The 24,515-nt window shown below is 41.8% G+C and overlaps 1 protein-coding gene across 2 annotated transcripts; it reads right to left on the reverse strand.

Annotated features, from left to right (window-relative positions):
- Nucleotides 1–1,641: 1,641 nt before the first annotated feature.
- Nucleotides 1,642–24,196, reverse strand: nr5a1a (nuclear receptor subfamily 5, group A, member 1a). 2 transcript variants are annotated; one of them, XM_079568153.1, is made up of 7 exons: nucleotides 23,800–24,196; nucleotides 22,279–22,397; nucleotides 21,957–22,098; nucleotides 20,347–21,011; nucleotides 8,366–8,485; nucleotides 5,299–5,446; nucleotides 1,642–2,043 (listed from the first exon to the last, which is right to left on the reverse strand). In XM_079568153.1, the coding sequence occupies exons 1-7, from the start codon at nucleotides 23,819–23,821 to the stop codon at nucleotides 1,790–1,792; spliced, it is 1,470 nt and encodes a 489-aa protein (XP_079424279.1). In that variant the 5' UTR covers nucleotides 23,822–24,196; the 3' UTR covers nucleotides 1,642–1,789. The 2 variants fall into 2 exon arrangements, with proteins under 2 accessions (XP_079424279.1, XP_079424280.1); XM_079568154.1 differs by having other exon boundaries at nucleotides 22,279–22,470.
- Nucleotides 24,197–24,515: the final 319 nt, after the last annotated feature.

Raw genomic sequence — 24,515 nt, forward strand, 5'->3', positions numbered from 1 at the left:
TCAGTGTTGTCCTGGGAACTGGGAAATGCCATTGTCTTTGTGAGGATTTCTCCAGGATTGCTTCACACGATACAGAAGACCCAAAAAAGAGACCCAAAACCTGCGACAAAGGTTTTGCTGACAAATATATTTGGTCAACCCAAATTTGTTGAGGAAAAAGAACCAGAGAAGGCTCAAAAGATCACAAAACTACTAAATGAACAAAAAAAATCAAGAGAGACCCAAGCTTCTGATGAAACAATTTGAATTCAATGTCTTCTTTTCCCATCAAAGAGCGGCAAACAATTTTCTTTTTAAGTGACAATCTGTAAGTTTAGATGTTTTACAAATACGCCCAGACCTGCAATTTGATGCAACGTAAGTAACATTTAATAATGATGACTTTTTCTAAAGCCTTTGCTGATCTCAGCTACTAAGCGGAATTCACTCACATGGTGCCATAACTCTGACCAATGAGACGAGTTTCACTGTGAAGCGACCTGTCAGGAACGATCAGAGAGAAAGGGAAAAGGAGCTTGATCATTTACATTTGAAATCTCTTCTCTCTCTCAACGTCATTTTGCAATCTTACAGAGTGTCACTTAAATCAAATGTCAGCAGTGAAAGGTAAAGTGAAAGGTTGGCTGGATGTAGATGAAGTGGGTATCAAAAATGTGCTCTTGGTTTGTTCGATGAAATGACCATAAATGGATCTGTCACGATAGTCCTACGTGGTTTTCTAATGTTCATAGACAATAGAAGCCTTTGTCAAGTGTATCTGTGGAATCACCTTTAGTACAAAGTTAATAACAGAAAAACAAACAAAAGATAAATGTAAAAAGCAAAACATGTGAAACAGTCTCTGTTCGGTAAATGATGGGAGGAATTGTGGGAAAAGTCACAGGCTCAGTCTTTTTGTGTCACAATGTGTCAGAAACAGTTTGAAATGTCTGTTTCTGGGCATTGGTCTTCACTGGCACACAACTTGGCAAAACTGGCCCATATATACCATAAATAAATTACAATCTAATTACACAGAAAACAACAGTTTATCATAATTATAATTCAAATATAATTTTTAAAACAAGTGCAGAGATATGGGCAGTGCTTAAACGTCTGTCTGTGGCTGTCCACAGGAAACACTAAACTATAACGACGGATATTGGAATTATAAAGTTTCATCACTTTCAGCCTTGAAATATATTTTACAAGGTGCTCACTCAACAGCCATAAATAATGCTAATTGTAGTATATTTAAAAAAGCTACATAAAGACATTTTTAAATGTAACCCAGGTCAGGACATTCCAAGAACACAAAAATATTTCACAACATGTTTCTACGTCGTGTTTTAAGTTTGCCACAGAAAGTGACCAAACAGACATGGTCAGAATACGATCTTTCTAAAACATGTCATTAAAATATTTTTTAAAATCCTAATGGAGGGAAGCTTTGGTTTAATAAGATGAGTTGGACATGAGCATTTGTGCTGTACAAGATCTCTGTTCTCTCTGAGGTTGAGTTTTATTTAAGGAAAAGATAATATGGAATATTTTTTGGTTTAGTTCAGGGCTTGTTTGTTTGTTTGTTTGTTTGTTTGTTTGTTTGTTTGTTTGTTTGTTTGTTTGTTTGTTTGTTTGTTTTTTCATATAAAATTCAGTTTTGCAATTTTAAAGGCTGAACAGAACACACAAAAACATTGATGGAGCTTTAGAATTCCAAAGTGAAAGTCCAGTCTGGACACCCCTCAGTTATAGTTTAGTTTGATTGTTTGGTCTCTTGTGCACTTTCATAGATACAAAGAAGCAGTCCTCAGACACAGGCGCGCTTGGCGTGCAGCATCTCGATGAGCAGGTTGTTGCAGGGCACCTCTCCGTTCAGGTGCATGTAGCACAGATAGTCCTCAGCCTGAGTGCTGAGGGCGCGCAGCTCAGGCAGCCGCAGCAGCAGCTGACTGAACTTCTCCTGGAACTGAGGGTACGACGACACCGTGTACTCCAGCAGCGCCCCGTTCACCTGCTCCTGCACGCCCTCCACAAACGCCTGGTTCTCCAACAGCTTCACATCTGCACAAAACACGTGACAGGCTTCATTAGATGTTTGATGTGATTGTTGTGCTTCATGCCCTGTCTATATTAGTTCCACCTAAACTTTGGTAAGAAATGTGGGAAGTGTCTTGCCCTGGAACACAAGGAAAGTGTGCACTTCTAAGGTTCAACCAGAAGCTTCTGTTGAGTGTTTTCACTCTAGAGGTTGCAACAGCAGATATTGATCTGGCACTGGCTTTCAGAAACAAGCCTGTCCATTCAGCAGGCTTGGGATTGGCCCAAATAGTTAACTGGCTCACAACCTTTAGTAATTGGATTTCTCACTAACATGTGATTTCTAAAGCTATCACAGATAGCCTGTCCTGCTATAAATATCATTTTGAAATGTTTGCCTTCTACTTTGGTTCGATAGAGAGGAAGCGAGATATGATACGAAGCTAATTCTCAGAAGTGTCTGCTATTGTGCAGCTGATACAAAGAGGCTCTGATACAAAATGTTCTGACTGAATAAAACCTCCTCCAACAGGCAATGTCCCTATACCACCCAAATCACTACATGGGCTGAAACAAGTGATGGCAGCTCAATACAAAGAAGGGGAAGAATTAGACAGGCGTTAGAAATTACATTTGCAGTGGCTGGAGTTCTGAGAAAAATTTAACTGTTGCTGTGTCAAATCAAAGGCATGAATAGGATTGTGTGTTTCCATGACTTTGTGTATCTGTATTTTTCTGCGAGAGACAATACGGTACACGAACCTCGCCGCGGTTTGCATTCACCCACGGCTCCGACTCATCCGGCAGCGCACATTCATCCACACAGAGTAATTAACTGTTTTCAATCGCCGTTTTCAAGCATCTTTTCAGGCTGCGTGAGGGCAATTAAGTTACCCCTGTACCACGATCAACCTGACTGCGCGGCATGAGCGCGGCAGCAGGCGGAAGATAGCAAATATTTTCTGCCTCAAATGACAAGTGCTCTTCCCATTCAGGCGCGCTTTGTTCCCGGCCTCGGCAGCTCTAAACAGCAAACACTTACGAGAAATCCGGGCAAGGCGCATCTCGGCTTTCTCCATCTGCGCAAGCCACCGCATGAATGTCGGCCCCGCATCGCAGTGACACAGCCCGTCCATTACCGCTTCTTTTGAATGCCATAAGTGGACAATGGGAGGAGGATGTCTTTGTTAATGTTGGCTTTTGTCAACCCTAGAAATCTAATTAAGTGGGTTTATTGGGGAGGGAAAGAAGGGACCGCTTGAAAACACTTGTAGCCTCATAGATAAATGGTTACGGATAGGTGCAATTGTGACTTTTTTCATAAAGAAGTCGGCAGCTATTCATCAGCGAGAGACAACATCAGTAATGGCAAAAAAGAAGACACAATTTGTTTTTCAAAACACAGAAGTCTATCGGATTAAAGAGGGACATTTGCCCCGCTGCGGTGATTATCCAGCCTCATGAGGTCACAGGCCGTTCCAGTTCTCTTCTTGTCAGACCCAAGCCAGTAGTTGCCAATTGTTGTTCTTTTTTGTCTTGATAAATAAAAGTAACCTCAGGGCAAATCGTTTTCATCCGTCCTGAACTGTACTCTTTCTTTTGGAATGTTTTGACTCTCCTCAAGGCTTTCTCTTTTGATCTGATGGTTTCTGGGCACAGGTAAGGAGGAATTAGACAGAAGTGCCGCCCCTCCTGCAGGTACTGGAAATAAGCAAATCGTACTTCCGGGTGCAAACTACGGACGCCGCTGTTCTTCCCCTCTTTCTGTTTTCCCAGTAAGGATTAGCGACGTCTTGCGCAAATCCCCAAATAGTTCAGCAAAACATCGCAGACAGTAAATACTTGACTGCAGGACTTGCCTGTGTTCTTTGGGGTAGGACTTTTCATCTCAGAGCTAACGACTGGTATGAAAAAAAAAAAAAAAAACTTTTTTCTTTGAGCATCTCGTTCAAAATCTTTTTCGTTTTATTTTAGTTTGTAATTTAGCTGTTAGCTTGAAGACAAAAATACCTACAGTGATGAGCAGGAAGCTAGGGTGAAATTAGGGTGAGTGAAACAGCTGGATATTTTAGATCCACATTGCATTTTTAAAGCAACACATTTGTAAGATATAAAGGCTATATGCACGCGAGCGTCACGTGACATCCAAGTGGATCCTCAGGTCCAGGAGCAGCTCAGATTCCATGGCAGGCAGTGAGTTACTGGTGGACACTGAACATTAGCATTAGCATCATGTTAAAAACATTGCGTCAACAGCAAATAATTCACCGGAGGAAACTTCTGCGTTCATCACGGTAGATGTTTTTGTCTTGAAGCCAACGGCCAACACAAATTAAAAATTGAAAGAGCAGGAAGATTTTGAACGAGCCGCTCAAAAACTGATTGGTGTGTCTTTAGTATAAATACTTTTTAGTTGTTTAATTTTTGTGGTGTTGTTTTTGTTTACTAATGCTGACTAACTCAAAAAACACAGTCAATAATTTACATCTAGCGTAATGTTTTTAAACACGTAGCGAATGACTTTGGATCAGTATCTCACTGTCAGTGATGTTTTCTTGAACTATTTGTTGATTTGTGCAAAACATCGCTAATCCTTAAAGGAGCTAGATAGCCATTTTATACTCACTACTGCCACCTCAGGTCATACATGTAACTGCAACTTCTATATTAAGCTCCTGCATGATGGCAATTTGGACCCCAACTTTTTGAATGACAGTGCAGGATTTTAGAGGCAGTTGTGGTGAACAGGTCTGGGCTCATTCTACACCTTAAGGACATGGCTGGAACATGTAGGGGGAGGAAAATACATCATTTTAACATTTTTCAACTCTGTTTAGTCCCTTTAATGGGAAAATAGCGAGAGGAAGGACCGCAATGTCAGGAGATCGCACTCGGAAGTTACATGTCATTTGCGTGCATAGAGCCTATAAAGATGTGCACATTGAGTTGCCTTGTGTACGAAATGCACGGGATAAATAAACATGCCTTGCCTTATTTTTTGAGATTTTGAATTGCATTTTCAGTTCCGGCACCATCGGATAGACAGGCTACTGGTTTCATTTCTGCTGCTTGTGTTGCATAGGTAACATAATGTCCTTGAGCAAGGAACATCACCCTCTTGTGATTGTGCTTCACTCGGTGTTTGGTGGTGATAGTTCTCACACTACCAAGCTCATGAGTGCAGCGTGTGAGTGGCTGTTGGCGCACATTGGCAATTACTTGTGCCAGAGGGGGGGGGGGGGAATCCTAAAAAGAAATAGAAACCTGTGTTGGACTCACTGGGGTTGAAGAGGAGCATGAACTTGAGACAGGCGATCTCCCTGCGGTCCACCTGCAGCGCCCGGAGCCGCACGGCCTGCTCCTGCCCCCTCTGCACCAGGTTGGACAGAGTGGCCTCCGCTTGGGACAGCAGGGACGACAACTCCACCTGAGAACAGAGAAACATGCGAAACTAAGTACAAAAACGATTTTGCACGGATCAGACGGAAAAGTACAAGGGGGTCACAAGTCAAAACACTAACACTACCTTCCATTTACTTCTATAAATAAAGTCTTAAATCCCCATACATTTAAAATCACTTGGCAAATAAACTAATTAGATCCCAAATCCACTATTAATAATATAATTCTTATGAGATTGTTTAGTTAACGCTGAGATCTCACATTTGACCCGCGCTTCGAAATACGCACTATTATGCTTATTTAGTAGATAGCGTCCACATATAGCACACTGCAGCCTGAAGCCTGTTCGGATGTAACGACAGGCACACGGTCAGGTTATTGTATATCGCCATGGAAACAACCTTGACCTCCCGTGACCCCTAACATCACCGTGAACCGTGGACCAGAGGAGCTTTTTTTTTTTACAACCAACCACCACCATTTCAAAACGCGTTGGACTCATCTGGCTGCATTGTTGTCTGCATTTGTTCACGTTTGTATCTAATAGGTAAGTAGAAATAAATGTGTTGTAAGAGCTGTGGTACGAAAGACATCAGGCGTCAAACAAAATATTGTCAGCCTCCTATAGCGTATACCTCAGTTAATCAAATCGAGATGTTTATTTCTCTCTCCTTAAAGCAGGACTTTAAGGAGAGATGCATATGACACATTAAACACAACATTTGATAAAACAGATTTTTCACAATTATAATTGAGATTTTGCACACAAAAAAAATAAAAAAAAATAAACACATTTCTTTAATTTGACATTCGTTGTAATGTTTATAGTTTCACTTCCTTATTGAACACTGACAGGAGGTGACATAGATAGAGGCAAACAATCTTCAACTGTTGCCGTGCCGACTGTCATGGTGTGTTTTCTGTTACCCTGTTTTGGTTTGTTTACTTGTGTTTATGTCCTTGTTTTATTTTGACAAGTTTTTGGTCCTTGTGGTTTTTTGTTTGACTTCCCTCTCGTTCTTGCCTGCCCCGCCCTAAAGTGTCTCACCTGTGCCCCGTTTCCTCACGTATTTCTACCCCTGTGTTTCCCTTGTTCTTTGTCAGTTCATTGTCTTCATGTCCGAGTCTGTTTTTGAGTTGCTCCTGCTTTATTATATTAAATAAATATTACATCATTTTCGTTGCAGTCTGCATTATGGGCCATTTCTTTCTTATTTTTACTTTAACTCGTAACACTGACCATGTAATGATGGGAAATGAGTCCAACTGAGTCACTTCCTGTGAAAAATAATTTTCTGACCAATGTTTCTTCATTATAATTGCTTTTTCACTGTAATAAAATGATAATTATTACTTACAACAGATGATATTCATCTGAATAAGTGATATTTTCAAAAGGATTAAAACCTGTCATATGCACTCTAAATACCAATTTCATTTTACTTTCTAGGGCTGGAACGATCCACTTTTGTCATGATCCAATACATATCACGATACTTAGGGGCCGATCCGATACATATTGCGATACAGTAAGTACTTAGGATAAGAAATATGTTAACCTTGAAAAGTGTAAATTGGAAAACCGTCATGTGTCCAAAGGTATTTGACCAAATGCCATTAAATTAATTTCAAAGAGTGTTAAAAAGTTGTACTTGCACTAACACAATAAAATTTAACACAGCTGTGTGACTGTTCCTCAAAAAATAAAGGATTGCAAGATAAATACGCCTCCAAACTCATAGCCACACTTTAACAGAGGCCTATTGCAAATAGCTACAGTTCAACCAAAAGCTAAGCTAAGCTTCTCACTTTATAAAATGTCTTCAACAAACAAAACATGGAGGAATTCATGTACTACTAATAATACATTTAATTCAGACTATTTTGATTAGTTCATCCTTTTAACTTCAGACGTCACGTCACTGCAGATGTCGTAGCATGTTGCAGTTTTTTACTCATTAATTGTCCGTGAGAGTAAATACTACGCTGACAGAAAAGACAAAGGGGGAGAGGAATATTGTACATCCAATTACACAATGATCAATTTTTTTACTCAAACTTGGTTGTAAATACTGTTTAAGTGGTGCTAGCCCACAGCTAGCTTTGCCGTTAGCCTGTTAGCTTCTTCTTCGTGATTCCATTAGTGTGTATTGGGGCCGCCGACCCGTAGGCAGGGAAGTTGCAATTGTGTTTTTCTGGCCAGAGACACCAGGGGGAGATGAAAGACCCCCAATCATCCCATTAACACTTGTTTTACCCCCAGAGGAACTACGGAAATGATTTATTAAGGTAAACAAGTTACTTAGTTCTTCATTAACATATTTCATAAAAGTATTGAAAGTATCGACACTTTCGATACTTGGTATTGCGGCAAAAAATAATGCGATATTGCCAAACGACATTTCGTCACAGGCTCAGTAGTTAACAAAACGGATGTAGCTATATGCATTCTGCATGCACTTTGTCTTGACGCTACAAAATACAGTTGTATAAACCAACCATAGGGAACAGTCAGTTTATATGGTGTATGGTTAGGTTATTGTAATAATGTAATAATCTACCTGTTTCATTTGTTCCCAGGCTTTGGACAGGCACCCAGGTTAATGGAAAATGCCCTTTGTATAGGCCCAGCTACATAGATAGTTTTCTCCTTTTAAATTAGTATCGTGCATAATCTGATTTAACCATATTATGTTCCTACAATCTGACATTTTAAACACTTTCATTTTGTTTTGATGCATGTAACTTGATTTGAACTTGCAGGGTAACTTAAACATGTTGGGTTCTTTTTTTGTGTTTTCTTAACAGCTCAAATACGCTAGATAATAACCATTCTAATACTTGATTGTACGAAGAGTGTTGCTTCCCCGACTGCCTCGATGAATGAGGCCAGTGTGCATTGTGCGTAAAGGGAGGGGATCCGCGTGGGAGGAGGCGGTTTTACCTCTTGGCCCGTGACGAGCAGGATGCTGTCTTCCTTGGCGTGTTGCACTTGTCTGAAAATGTGATCGAAAACCAGGAGCTCAGACCAGCAGTTGTGCAGGAGCTTCATTTGGTCCCCCACCTGCAAACACACCAAGGACAATCATGAAAGACGGTGTTTACAGCGAACTCGCGGGATCAATGAATTTTTCTTTGAAATGCGGAGATGGCTGCGCCGTGCAGGGCTTGACATGAACTTTGTTGCTCATTGGCCACTGTGACTAGCCTTTTCCCAACTCAAGTAGCCACTTAAATGATTTCACTTTCCACATTTTAATAAGTTGCAGTTGGGAATTGGGCTTTTGATTTAAAAGTATTGTAAAACCAGTAGAGTGAGTTGAATTATTTCGGCATGAACTGAGCATTAAATCAGTCATAATTCGAACATGACAGCCATGATATCAGCAGTGTGGTTGTGTCAATATCGATAGCAGTGGCGTCACTTGTTGTAGCAGTTCCTAATGAAAAATGTACTACACTTAATAGCAATATACAGAATGAGCAGAAGGCGTAAAGTAATGAAAGCTGCTGCAGTAATAGAATTAGAGGTAGATTTATAAACAGCATTCCATTACTTCTTACTTCTTCGCTGAGAATATCATGTCGTGGTGAACAGCAGATACTCAAATACACAAGGGTATTACTTCCATCACTGCGTGCAATAAATCAACAAGAACAAAATAATCACTGTCCCCCACAGACCACAAAGATGTAACAGAGCGACATGTTGAAGGGAGGCTATAAAAGCCGCCTACAGAACCAGCGGATCTGCCCCGGCTCCTGGGGGAGGGAGGGGGGGGGACTCTTCGGATTGCACCCCGCCTTCGGTGCTACTCTGAAGGACGCCGCTGTCGGTAATTCCCCCGGGCCACAGCTGCTAACGGGTTCCATGCAACCATCCGTCTGACAGGGAGCTGACAGGATTATTGTGGTGGTCGAGAGACCGCAGAAAAAAAATACAGCAGCAAAAACTGACTGAACTCGCAGATAAAGCTCGTACATGCATGTTCTGAAGTCTATATACACTACAGCAGGCTATGTCTTTCAAAAGTGATTAGCCATTAAAGTTTTTACCGAGAAATGTAAAATTCGTTGAACGTTTTCTTTAATGTTTGTTGTTTAGATTCAAGTTAAATTTAGGTTATATGTCTGTATAGGGAACAAAAGAAAAGGGGTTGTCTGCACTGCCCAGAAATTGGCTGTCAGACAAATTCACGAATAACCTGCAGTGCTCTGGCTACAATTCTCCTGCAGAGCTGTGTAAGGATGGCGGGGGTAAAAGGTGTGCCCTGGTGACGCGCTCTCCTCTCGCCCGCTGCAGTGGAAGGGGCTCTGGGCTCAGCGCCACAAAGCGCCCGGGTGAAGGAAGCTGGAGGTCTCCGCGACCTCCGAGACTTCCTCTCCAAAAGGAGCTGCAGCGGCCAAAGGAAGAAGAAAAAAGAAAAAAACGGAGATGTGCTGAGCGGAAAGTCTTCTCTCCGCTCCCACAGTCTGTCTGCATGTGTGGGTAGACGATTTATATTTTCATCGTTACTGTAAGATGATCTCCTGTATATCGTAACCCTATGGTAACATTTCATTGACACTGTTGACTATGAAGGCACAAGGATGTACTTAATTTGCTGCTGCATAAACCTTTCAAATAACCATCTTTCACCAACACTTTCTCTGAGGGTTTTTACCCGGAGCATGGCGTAATAGTCGATGTCTACATGTCCTCTCGTGAAACGTCAGAGTCCAAATACTGCATTCACACAAGCCTGTTTACTGCATGAGGCAGTCCCAAGCTTGGATAAAAAGACAAAGTGTCATCGGGAAGAGCGTCTAGCAATAAAACTCACAGCATATCAGGCAGTTTTCATTTGGTCACCATGAAAGGAACGAGATCAAAATGTTATAACAAACGAAACATTATTGTGATATATGACTAACGCACATGAAAAAACAGTTCAGTCAGTTCTGTCAAAATAGAATTCAAAATGCATTTGAAGCAGAGGCAAAAATCACATAAAATCAACGAAAGAAGCCAGATTCAAGGAGCTTCCAAAAATAGGCCGACTGAATTTATCTAAGGGTTAGTGAACAGGGTATAAGGATAATGATTTGAATTATCCATGCTTGGGGGCTCATAGTCAGCAAAAGTCAGCAAAATCTAATGCTCACATAAGCTCTTATATCAGGGCTATTTCACAAACATGAAAAAAAAAGAAGAAGATGCACTCCCACTCAAACAAAGTGTTGATACTGAGGTGATACTGAGGTAAATGGTCTCAACTTACAGTATATAGTGCTATTCCACCTACATTAGGCACTCAAAGGAACCACTCACCCATTCACTCTCTCTCATTCACACACCAGTGTACGCAGATTCTGGAAGACAAGTGTCTTGCCGAGACTTTTTGCATTGTAAAGAGCCAAGTCAGGGCATTAAAACAAGTCCACCCACAGCTTCCTAGGCCTCGGGGGAAAAGAGAAACATCGCAATGAAAATTGGTTAGCTTCAAGTTCAACCTCAGTCAATATGGACATGCTGCATGTCATTTTGAAGCACAGAACCTGGGGAAATCAATTGCTGAGTATTTTGGTTGCAGCGCAAAATGATGCGGGCTAGAAACAGTATGCTAATGTTAACGGCAGCATGCTAATGCTAATGACCAATCAAAGCTGGGACAGAAAATATGATTGAATCACCTAAAGTAATAAAATCGGCCACTGCTGGAGCGGCCAAGTATTTATGTTTACACAGGATTATAGATCAGACATTTGGAAAAATCTGCCAAAAATATTGATCAAAAATATCGGCTGAGGCCTAAGAAACATACATATGCTCGACCTCTAATGCCTTTCGGTCGATCTCTCTGCACACAACAGAGATCCAAATTGACTTATTAAAATAATATTAAAGGTGTATTATGGAACTTTTATGTGGAAAAAAAGTATTTTTATTTGTGTGCATGTGTGTCTCTTTCCATTATAGTGCCCTAAATGATGCTCCAGAATCATCATTATACACTTTCTGGTAAGTTTTCTCTGCTGACGGACCCTTTCACATAAAAAGTTCCAGAATGCGCCTTTAAAGTTATAGTATATTTCGTTTTGAGTTTTTTAATCCGGGGGATGGACCTCCAGACCTCCCCTGTTTGACATATAGCACAGCATATTGTTTGAGCTTTGGTTTTTGACCCACCACCAAACTTAAACAGGTTTTGCACATAGTGTGACCAGATGGAGACTGTTGGTATTACTTCAACAATTGCAGCCATTGTGGTTTAAACAAAATATCACATTTTGTAGCTTAAATCTTAAGAGACTACAATTACCAAGACTTAATCTAAATTCTTACATTTATGAAAAATACTTTTTTCTGTCCTGCATACTTGTTACCTTCTTGCATTTATGAGGCTGTCACATTCTTCTGCAACGGGAAGCTACAATAGAACAATCCAGCTCGTATCTTTTGTCTGAACGCCATAGGCCTCATCCTCCAGCGCATGTCCACCAGGTGAACACGGGGACACTCCATATAAGAGATGACAAAGGCCACCTCCGCAGCGATCAATAGCTCTCAACAATAAACGCTGTGCAGAAGCAGGCCTCGCTCAGTCAGTGCAGCCGAGCAGAGATGACATTCCCCGCTTATCGTTCACGAAGAATGTAATTATCCCGGCCAGGCACACAGCTTTTCGCCGACCGCGGGAGGTTTTCTATGTGCAGCTTTGTTCTCACTGTCCACACTGGCAGAGCGCGTATGTAAAAATGCTTTAAGTGTGTGAGAAATGCGTCATGGGCAATCAACGTGAGGCAAGTCTAAAGTCTGGAACATTGGAAATAAAGGCGCCCGCTCTTTATAATCCATTTTCAATCTGCTTTTTTTTTATTTTCATTTTGGCATAGGTTCTTGATGTGTAAAAGTAGCTTGAGGGGAAAACGTTGGAGACCCCTGCACTAAACAGTCAGTGGAAATCTTCTTACTTATTAAGCACAAAGAGTTGCATGAATAAAAAATGGAGGCAAGTGTATGATCCTTTTGTTCCCAGTAGTACACGCAGGAGCTATTATTGCACTGGAGCAAGAAACCCAACTCACATCAAAGGTGATTGTGAATGTGACGATCGCAACGGACATTTGATAGACCAATGTTTATCGTACACATAGATCATGTTTGCTGTACACACTTCTGAGAATATCTGAGACTGAAATACATGAGTTTAGATTAAACCAAGGACATATCAAAGACGCCGGCTAATAATAGAAAAGCTATCATTGTTTTCTCCTTTAAAATCACAGCTATTATTAAACAGTGTGTAGGGCAGGGGTAGGCAATGTCAGGCCTGTGGGCCAAATCCGGCCCTGGAGCATAGAAAATCTTGGTAATATGCCACTAGACGGGCACAGGGTGGCGACGTAAAACTTCCTCGCCCCAAGTCCACAGTGCTTTACAGAGCTATTTTTAACTGGAATCCGCTCTCAGTTAGCAAAATAAATACACATTTAAAAAGATGTCCACACAAGAATTACTGTGAAAATGTATTTAAATCGTGTTGTTCCAATTAAATTCAAATGGTAAAGTATGTAATTGTAATGTTTTAAAAGGACCCCAGGAAGAGTCTGCGCAGTAAAGTCCAAGTGCTCCTAAGGTATTGTTATGCCTTACAATATAGTGCCCCTTATTATCGGCTTAGAAAATCGAAATGTTTAATTTTGCGTGTCTATACTTGGATTGTGTATCTTTTCACGTAATTGTATATAAATAGGGAAAACGTGGAACAGCTTGGTAGCTTCTATCTTCACCCCAGTTTGGAGCCATAGGAATATGCTGGGAGAGGCTAAATGCTAACAATGTCTTTGGTCTATTTGCGTGACTGAGCGCACGCGCAAAAACCAGACAGTTACACATCAACTCGTCTAAGCTCGGGTAAGAACATATCTCAGTATGGAAAAACGGTGGCCTGTTCCTTCAATGTACTGTATACAGTGGGGAAAAAAAGTATTTGGTCAGTTTCACATAGACATTCTATTGGATTTTGGCCAAATACTTTTTTTCCCCACTGTATATGTAATTTTCCTCATGTCAAAACACCCCATTCAAAAATATGTGATGCCCAACACTAGCATTTGACGACCCTCCGGGACACAAATTTGCCTTCCGCTGGTGCACAGGGTATGCACATTACGTCACAACATTGCAGGTACGGCAGAAGCCAAACGACTAGCAACGCCGAGTTATGAAATGTGTATAATTTGTTTTGACGCTCAGTCCGGAACGTGATGGTCCCGTTTGGGAATGACAAACACTGCCACAATTTGTCACAATATTGGGAAATAAAGTGGACGCAACACAGAAAGGTCCCACACGGTCCCAGAATCTGACATATTTTTTGAGGGACGTTTGCCAGCAACTCAACCACCGTGTCACAATTGTTGCAAAAGACACAGCAGCTATTTGTATTGGAAAATGACATATTTCTCATAAATAGCTGAGTCAATGTTTATTTTAATATCGGCCTCTGCTCTAATGGGTGGGTTCAGTCAGGAGTGTCGGTAATAATGTCATTGTTGGTAAAGAGACGGAAAGAGCTACAAATGTCTTTTTTTTTTCTTTTTTACAGCACAATGTCCCTTTTGTTCCAGTCAAAGCAACACAACTCCTCTCCTGTGTTCAATAGTTTACAATGTGCATATCCAGATCAGCTCAGGGCTCACGAAACACTCCTGAAAATACTTTGGCTTAACACAAGTATGTGCGTGAAAAATCCGTCTCTTTCATGGTGGTCCGTAGAAATCTGGTGAGGTTACTAACTATCCGTCTCAAGCCAAAAGTGAATAGCTCTAACTATAGTGATAAAGGCAACACAATATCATGCGCCGCAGACAGACTGACGCACCGAGGCCTGACGGCAAAGCACTCGAGCATTTAAGCGATGTTTGTCAACAGGTGCAGCTTTGAGACTCACCTCTGACCTTTCGTGGCGAGAACGTGATAAAAAAAATAGGAGGAGAGTGTTATTGTATATTTGACCAAAATACATTTCCCTCCCAGATCATAAGCTAAAATCTATCAAAACAGACCGTCAACAGACATTTAACCTTTTCTGGACACTCGATTATTCATAATGGATTCTTCGTTCACTTCCAAATCTGTGGCGATGAGTTACTATTGTAGCCACAACTGCCCCGAGGGAGTGGAGAAGTGAGACTGTCAGTCTGCGCCAACTCCCTCGCCCACACATTCAAACAGGCAAAGTGGGACCTGCTTTACTATCTGAGCCACACAATCGATCTGTAACATACTTTTGGGTCCCTTTTGGACTTCTCAACTTTGGTATTGCATTTAGATCGATCGAACGAGAATGAGTATTCAAAACAAAATGGTTTCACTTGTTGAGAGTGAAACCTGTTGAGCTTTGATAATTGGGATATTTATATATTTTTATTCTTTTTTTTTTTATTTTCTGTTTTTTTTATATGTACACTACTGTTTAAAAGTTTAGGGTCACTTAATTTTTTTTAATGAGGGTAACATTAAATTAATCAGAAATACACTCATTGTTTAAGGCAGTACTAAGCCCCGAGAGGTCATAAGCGCCACTGCATGTTTCGTAGCATGTTGGGGTTTTTTTTCTAGTTAATTGTCCGTGAGAGTAAATACTACGCTGACAGAAAAGACAAAGGGACAGAGGGATATTGTACATCTAATTACACAATGGAGATAAAAAAAAAAAATCACTCAAACTTGGCTGTAAACACTGCTAAAGTGGCGCTAGCCTGTAGCTAGCTTTGCCTGTTAGCCTGTTAGCTTCTTCTTCATGATTCCATTAGTGTGTATTGCGCCTCCGACCCGTAGGCGGCGAAGTTGCAATTGTGGTTTTCTGGCCAGAGACACCAGGGGGAGATGAAACCCCCCCAATCATCCCAATAACACTTGTATTACCCCCAGAAGGACTACGGAAAGGATTAAGGTGCAGAGGCACATTTCTACCATCCCTCCAGTGTTCTAAAAGTACATTGTGTTATGCTGATCGTGTTAGAAGGTAATTGATGATTAGAAAACCCTTGTGCAATTATGCTAGCACTGCTGAAAACTGTTGTGCTGATTAGAGAAGCTATAGACCCCAAACTAAATACATATTGCCCTTTAAAGGTTTCAATACCTCTATTTACTATTACTTAATTGTACATTTATGGTCTATTTTGCACCCCCTGAGTGTTTCTTGAGAGCTGAAGCGAATTTCTCCATCGTGAGGTCAATAAAGTCCTGTCTTATCTTCTTCTATCTTATCATATTTGAGCACTGAAATGATTAGAACAAGTCTGGTAAAGTTTTTTGCATTGGCAGTAAGTCCACTTGCAGTTTCAGGGACTGCAGAAAGCTGACGTATATCGGAGAGTGTGCACGTGATTCTGAGAGCATTAGCGAGAGACATTCATCAAACGACTAGTACAAATTGTTTTCTTCCAACAAATAAAATAATATCGAAATAAAACCATTGATAGCCACTGCCATCACTGTGTTGCCACCAAAACTATATCCTGAAGGTGTCTGGCTGATCATCGAGAGAGCGTATGACATCGCCAAACCTGGAGTGTGTTCAAAGATAGGTTATTATTGTGTCTGCGGTAACACATTTCACAGTGTAATCGGCCAATACTGAGCATTTTCATAAACTCTTTGATCACAGCACAACATGGATCCTCCCCAAGGCCAGACTCAGCCAGGTCTGACTCTTTCACTCAGTGACCATGACTTGTCAGAGTGTACGGTGGCCGAGAGGGGTCACAACAAATACAAGCGCCACAACAAATGCAAATGCTAAAACAAATACAAACGCCACAACACAACAACTTTGAGCCACAACACAACAACTTAACGAAAGCCACAACACAACAACTTAACGAAAGTCACAACACAACAACTTAACGAAAGCCACAACAACTTAACGAAAGCCACAACACAACAACTTAACGAAAGCCACAACACAACAACTTAAAAAAAGCCACAACACAACAACTTAATGAAAGCCACAACACAACAACTTAACGAAAGCCACAACACAACAACTTAACGAAAGCCACAACACAACAACTCAACGAAAGCCACAACACAACAACTTAACGAAAGCCACAACACAACAACTTAACGAAAGCCACAACACAACAACTCAACGAAAGCCACAACACAACAACTTAACGAAAGCCACAACACAACAACTTAAAAAAAGCCACAACACAACCACTTAACGAAAGCCACAGCACAACAACTTTGAGCCACAACACAACAACTTAACGAAAGCCACAACACAACAACTTAAAAAAAGCCACAACACAACCACTTAACGGAAGCCACAACACAACAACTTTGAGCCACAACACAACAACTTAACAAAAGCCACAACACAACAACTTAACGACAGCCACAACACAACCACTTAACAAAAGCCACAACACAACAACTTTGAGCCACAACACAACAACTTAACGAAAGCCACAACTCAACAACTTAACGAAAGCCACAACACAACAACTTAACGAAAGCCACAACACAACAACTCAACGAAAGCCACAACACAACCACTTAACGAAAGCCACAACACAACAACTTAACAAAAGCCACAGCACAACTTAACAAAAGCCACAACAACTTAACAAAAGCCACAACACAACAACTTAACGAAAGCCACAACACAACAACTTAACGAAATCCACAACACAACAACTTAACAAAAGCCACAACACAACAACTTAACGAAAGCCACAACGGAAGTGACTGGAGCCCGAAATTATTAGCAGCTAAAAACACTGTTATGTTTTATACATTGTAAAGCAGATCAAATATAGCTTCACTACACAGAGCTACAAACGAGGGATTAATTAATAGCTAATGGCTTGTGGAACCGTAGCTATCATTAAGCTAGCTTTAGCCGCCTCACCCGACGTACTTTATTTCAATAGAGTTTGGGAAATTCCACAGTTACCATGGAGATCCGCCATCTTTGCAGCTGTTAGCATACATTTCCATTGACTAACATTAGCTAAAAACAGTATAAAAAGTGGAGAAAAAAGCTGTGGAACAGCTCCGTTAGCTGCTGAGTTACTGCTGGTAAATACATCTAAAACACTGTGGTGTCCAAGTGTTGTGAACAAAAACTCCAGTATTTTAACTTATAATGTCTCCATTAGTTTATTATTGCTGCTAATCTCATGATGCTTAGCGGTATGACATCACATTCCCGAACTCTATTCATGTTCTGCCCACGGGCGTGTATTTGCATCGTCTGTGATCACAAACAACGCACAAGAACACGTTTTAATAAACTATATTCAACTTCAAACTTCAAACTGATATTGATGTAACCGGACTATTACGATGTTTTGGCTGTGCTCCTGTAGATACATAAGCCTGTTTACGCCTCTGGATATGTTTCACATATGTACTTTTGTATATTTATATTTCACTGTCGCCAAACTGATCGAATTAATGAGACTAAACGGGTCTAATCGATGTGGCGCAGCTGTGCGTCAAAGTTTTGGTTGTTTTGGACAAATTTTCATCATGTTTTGGTTTTGTCACTTTTTTGTTGTGTTATTGTTGCTTTCCCGACATGTTTTTGTTGCTCTTTTGATGCTTTTTCATCCTCCTTTTTTTGACAGTATTGTAACGCTTTTTTCATGAGGCTTTTAGATTTGAGTAACACCAAACTGGGGAAAATGTGCTCGGTTCAGGTGGGGGTGAAGAAGTTTTTTTGTCTCAGATAAGATGGCATTGTTTCAGATGGATAGAGCCAGGGATTTTGTGGATGTATCAGACACAACGATTTTATTTTTGTTTATTTCATGGGCATACATGGGCTCCTTACCATTTGGTGCCTCCCCCACCCCTACTCGCACTCCCTCCGGCCTATTTGTACCAGACTTCAGATTTCAAATTTCATGCCTTTCAAGGTCCAAAGCTAAATGAATATGGCTTGGAATTAGATGTTTAAAAATGTAAAAGAAACCTTCAAAATATTGTACAGTACTGTAAAATGTGAGGGAAAAGGCATTTTTTGATGTCCTGTGATGTTACAATTTTCCAAACAAATATATGGACCGAGCACATTTTTCTCCAGTTTGGCTTTACCCAAATCTGAAAGCTCCTTGACTGGAGAGCAACAGTGTAATGTCTCACTTGCAAACTAAGGCCTGCAAAACTGATCCTAACTTTTCGGTCACATGGGTTTAAGTCACATATTCGAAGCCTTTTTGTTGTGTTTTCGTATTACGTGTTCTTGTGGGAGGTTTTATCGCCTTTTTTCAGAGCTTTTTGGTCACGTTTTTTGTCACGTTTGTTGTCGTGTTTTTGTTGCTCTTGTCGCTCTTTCCTCACTTTTTTGTCGTGTTATTGTTGCTTTTCTGGCACGCTTTTGTCCCTCCTATTTTGTCACTTGTTTTTCGTCGCTCTCTTTTTTTTTGGCTTTTTCATTACTTCATTTGTTGCTTTTCTGTTGTCACTTTTGTTTTTTGTTTTTTTTGTCTGCAATGGTCTTTATTCTTGAGGTGGGTCTCCAGTAGAAAACCAATGTCTGTACCCAGTTTCTCTAAATGGGAGAGAACGTTACGCTTTCTTCCAGTCACTTTTACATTTGCGAGAAAAATGTCCTTGGGTCAGGAGGGGGATCAAACACCTTATTGTAAAGATTAGGCCTTCCATTATTTTCACATGTATTTAGTTATTTTTCCAGTTGAGCCTACATGTTACGGACGCTAACCCGCCCCCCCCTCCTCTAAAGAATCCCACTTGGTTGTACATCACTGGAGTCAGCACACTTAACTCCGTCTCCAATATTGACCCTCGTCACACGGGGCTTGTTCAATTTGTCCGCTGTTAATCACCGTAAACGTCCTGTCCACAAAGATCACCCCCGTTTGTGCCTTGATGGATGGGACAGTGACACATGTCCCCAATCGTTATTCCCACAGGGGGCGTTTGTTTGCGTGTATAGCTTGTGTGTATCCGGGACAGCACCGTTTTGACACCGATGAGCCTCCCGGACTCCGTACTGCCATGTTGCAACGTCCCACTTCATTGACTAAATTATAAAGGGAATAACCGTGTTTCCGGCACCACTTTGACAACAATTAAAGCAATTAAACACGCACCCCAGCGAATTGTGCTGAAGCCAATGGAGTACTGCGTAAATGAATGTGTGCGGTGTATGTATTTTTATGTATATCGCCAAGGTCAGCCGTCTCCATCAGCGTGAGAGAAGATATGCAGGCCAAGCATAAAGCGGGCTTCACTGAGAGAGAGGATACCGCTATTCCGGAGCGTGAATAAAAATAAAAAAAAGACATTTATCTCATTTGCAACAGAAAACAAATTTTACATCACGCAGAATTTTCTGGTTTATAGCCTTTCTGGTCATGATTTCAATTTCTTTTACACAGATTGCAACGCAAGACAACTTAAAATGTCACCACATAAGATCGTATTGTGGAAGTAGATCCATGGCATGTGTGCATTTATAATGCATCTGGCAAAAAGATACAAAATGCCTAATGGCTGCCATTTTTATTTACTTATTCAATAGGATTACTTGAAAGAGATACAAAGGCCATATAGTCCATTTGCTACTTTTATGAACAATCAAAACTAACATAGGACATTATAACGTGCGCAGACACATAGACGTACCACACACTATAACATTTGAATATTTGTTCCTTTACGCTGTCAGTCTGAAGTCAAGTTGAATATTTTGTGGCTTCTTGTGACATTAAAATGATATTGCTGCTGTGATGCTAGTTGGACAATACATACTACTAAACATAGTAATAATAATAATAATAGCAAACACAAACATAGTAATGAATAAATGTAAAAACTTAAAGCATCTGAGACATGTGACGATAGTGTACTGCACTGTTGTCGCGAGTGCTGGTGAGTGTCAGCTTTTGGGCACTCACCCTGAGCTCCTTGAAGAAGATGCAGCTGCGCGCCCACTCCACGATGGAGAAGAGCGTCTGGTCGGCCATGCGGCACATGAGGCTGAAGGTGCTGGGCTTGTCCAGCCGGCCCCGCCCGCCCTGCTCCTGCTGCAGGTGTGCCACGATCTTGTTCTGCACCACCAGCTCGTCCGGGTCGCAGCGCAGCAGCTCCAGCACCAGGGGCGGCAGGCTGGGGGGCTGCGGGGACGAGGACGGGTACATGTCGGGGTAGGGGTATCCGGTCAGGGAGTCCGGGGAGCTGGTGTAGTCGGGGCACTCGGCCTTGATGGCCCTGCTGGGGAAGGCGGCGTACTGGTACTGGGCGCTCAGGGAGACGTGGGACTGCATGGCCATGCCCAGCGAGGGCCCGTACAGGTTGGCCTCGTAGTCTGTGGGGGGCAGGGAGCTGGGGGTGGTGGGGGGCAGCAGGGATTTGGAGATGGTGGGGAGGGCGTGCAGGGAGGTGCTAAAGGTGTAGTCGCCCTGGAGGGGGGAGGCCGGCGGCGGGGCGGCCACTGTGCTGCTCTCCAGCTTGAACCCGTTGGAGCGTATCAAGGCTTTCTTCTGCTGCTTCAAGGCCCTGTCCCGCTTGTACATCGGGCCGAATTTATTCCTCCCCCCACGCATTCGGTCTGCACGCACCGCTGCGACACAGAGGGGGAAGTAAGAGTACAGTCGGCGAAGCAACACAAAAGAAACTTATAAAAATGACAATATTAACATTAGTAACGTTTTGTTCAAGCTCTTAGTTATGCAGGAGTTTTCTATCAATTTTGCACAAGTCGTCATCTGTTCTGGGTTTGTTTAGATGAGTGGACGTTTTGGAGATTTGAGGCCACAATAAACAAACTCAGTGCAGATGACTTGAAACAACCCAATAGTCAATAACGCAAAGAATAGCGTTAATTTGGATGATTTCTCGATATGTTTTAAGGCCTTGCGCGCTGGTAAATGTGAATAACGAACAACATTTGCAGTTCTATATCCCAGTTTTCGCGCTGGTCATTTTCGCTTCCCTTTTACGGCTGAGAAGAAAGCTCTCAGTGCGCGCGCGCTCCGCTCTCCACTCTCTCCACTCCTCGCCTGCGAGCCCAAATAGCTTTTGATTTAAAACAGGGGAGTCTCCGGAGTTTTTATCAGCGAGTCAAGAATGTGTCGGTTTTTTTTTTGTTTTTTTTCCCTTGCTACGGAAGCAGGTGCTTTCTCGCACTGCTGTCTGGGAATAAAGCCCGTCCCGAGTCTAAAAAAAAAAAAAAGAGGGCGCAGAGTCCACAAATCAAGAGGGAAATGTTGCTTGTGTGTGCGTATGCCTGCGTTTGCTGCGACAATTAAAAGTGGACGAGATGAATTTACGCGAGACAGGCGCACGCACGCTAACGCCAAAGTCCAAAACTGGCCGCTTGAGAGGTGTGTTTTTTATTATTATTACCTATTATTATTATTATTATTATTATTATTATTATTATTATTATTATTATTATTATTATTATTATTATTATTAAAAGCCGTGAACAGACGAGCTCTTATCTGTGCCAGGTCGTATAGCCGGAGCCCGCGGGTCACGGTCTAATCACTGAGGCGTAGCCTACCTTCCAGGCGCATCCCGACGTTGAGACATTTCTGGAACCGACAGAACGGACACCTCTTCCGCTGAGTCTTGTCTATTTTACACTCCTGGTTCTCCGCACACGTGTATCTTTTGTTGTTCTGTACCGTCCTCTTGAAGAAACCCTGTGCGCAACAAACAAACAAACAAACGACTGAGCCACAGCAGCGACTCAGGGGCATTGAAGACCATGACGATGTAGATAAGCAACAAGAATCAAGAATGTCATAATCATATGAACTAAAATGCACAGTGCAGTGTTCTATTGTGTGTGTGTGTGTTTTTTGTTTTCTTTGCACGCGTACCTTGCAGCTCTCGCACGTGAGCAGACCGTAGTGATACCCGGACACTTTGTCTCCGCACACTGGACACAGCTCCTCCAGGTCGTCGTCGTACGTGTACTCCATAACCTTCAGAGTCACACCTGAGCACGCACACAGCGCACGCGGACACACATTAGTAACCAACGCACACCAACGAGCACGCGCGCACAAGCCCTGCAAACGACACGTGCATGCGGGTTTATTCACAATGTTTATTCACAACAGCAACAGCAGAACATGAGCGCCAGGTTTGGCGTCACAGCGGCCTGTTGAAGAGCAGAGCAAGTGCTGAGACATGACCCAAGCATCGGCCTGATGCCTCGTTATTCATGTCTCCTGCAGAGGAGTAATGACAATGTTTCAGTCAGAGTCAGAGAGAGAACAGTCTATGCCGTTATGGATGAGGGGAGTCAGTTTGAAATTTACCAAATCAATTCGTTTAATTAAAGACATTACAGACTTCTGAAATGATATTTTATCTTCGGTCACTTCTTGCTTTCTCCTGATCCCTTTTGTTTTGCTTGTTTTAATTCATTTAAATTTCCATTACTTTGTCTATAACACAGCAAAAGAAAATCAAAATGCAAACACTTTGTTTTATATTATTGATTTGATTTTTACGCTTTAGAATTTAATTCATGATTTCGCCTATATTTACATTTCCGTGTCCGTATTATTGCCTTACAATTCATTCACAACACAGTAAATTGAGTATATGTTACAGTGAAGTACGTGTTATCAGGGGTTTGAAACCGTGCGTAAATGATTTAGCTGCGTGCGTAAAAAGCCGTTTGCTGGTTTCAGCAGCCGCGTGCGTCACACAGGTGCACGGGTTTGATGAATCGTAGACAAAACATAATCTACATCATTAACTGTCTACACTGTAGGTGCCGGCTTGTTTATTTGACACAAATAAAATAAAAGCCCTTTAATAGTTGTATTTTATTCGACACAATTCCATGGCTGTGTTTTTAATCTCCAGCCGTTTGTGACACCTGAATGAATACATGGAAAAATAAATAAATAAAACCTATTATTGTTAGAGACAATTATTAATTGCGTTGTGTGCGTTAGGCCTGTCGCTCTAGAAACGGGGAAAAACAAGCAGAAATCTACCTATATATTAAGTCTTATTTTAATATTGATTTGCCCAATAATTGGCCTAATTTATGCTGACATTATTACAGAAAATATTAATATATAATTTTAGGAAATGTTCTATTTATTTATTTTTTTAGCCTGATTAAAAGCAAGAGTGCTTATTGTACGAAATTCGTCTTTAACTGACGATATTTATTATCATAGTCTTACTATGTTGTGTAATGCATTAAAACATTAACACAGTCTCAAAGCAGCCCCATTAAGTTGAAACTATTTGGAATATTATACAGCTTATTGTCTGTTCAGACTTTTGAGCTAATTCTATCTAAAAAATAGTGTTCGACAGTGAGCTCGTATTGCCTCGCTTTGAAAAGGGCCCTTCGTCGTCAGTCAGAGTCTTACCGTGAGTCTTGTCTCCCAGCATTGAGCAGCAGCGGCGGCCGTGGGTGATTGTCTTGAACCTGGAAAGACACCGACCCCCACTCAGCCTCTCGCGGGGCAGCGGGCCTCTGATTCCGGGGCTGTGGACGCTTTACAGGTCCGGCCCGGGCTGTACGCGGTCAGTCGGTTTTATACCGTGTGAGGGAAAAAAAAAAAAAAGAGACGCGCCTGTCACGGCCAACACCTGCACGGTAACCGCAGAACGGCTCGGGAGTGAGAGTCCTAACGTCCGCGCGCTCTTTACTTGCTCACCGCTTATCGCCGACTCTGGCTCCTCGCGCTGCGATTGGAAGGCGGCGGGGTCACGTGGCGGACGCTCGCTGCCTCCTCGGTGGAAATGCCAGTAGAGAGACGCACAGGCAGATGTGAGCCCAGAGATGCGAGGGAGAGGCAGCGGGACGAGCCTCTCCAAAAAAAAAAAAAGGAAAAAAAGAAAGAAAGAAAAAAAAAATCAAGATTCGAGATTTGTAATTTTCTCAGTCTTATTGTCGGGCCTAAAAAGTCGCGGCAGTGTGAGAACAAAGTATGTGCAGTTTTAGAATCAACACGAATACCGCACGCGTAAATGTAGTGTGACTTTTTCCATTTAGTTCCTTAAGCTTGTCTTTCTTTTCTTTCCTTTTTTTCTTTTTTTCGCCATATAACCCAACACAACGTGATGTGCGCTCAGGCAAGAC

Source organism: Gobius niger, assembly GCF_951799975.1.
Source record: "Gobius niger genome assembly, chromosome: 1".
NCBI lineage: Eukaryota > Metazoa > Chordata > Actinopteri > Gobiiformes > Gobiidae > Gobius > Gobius niger.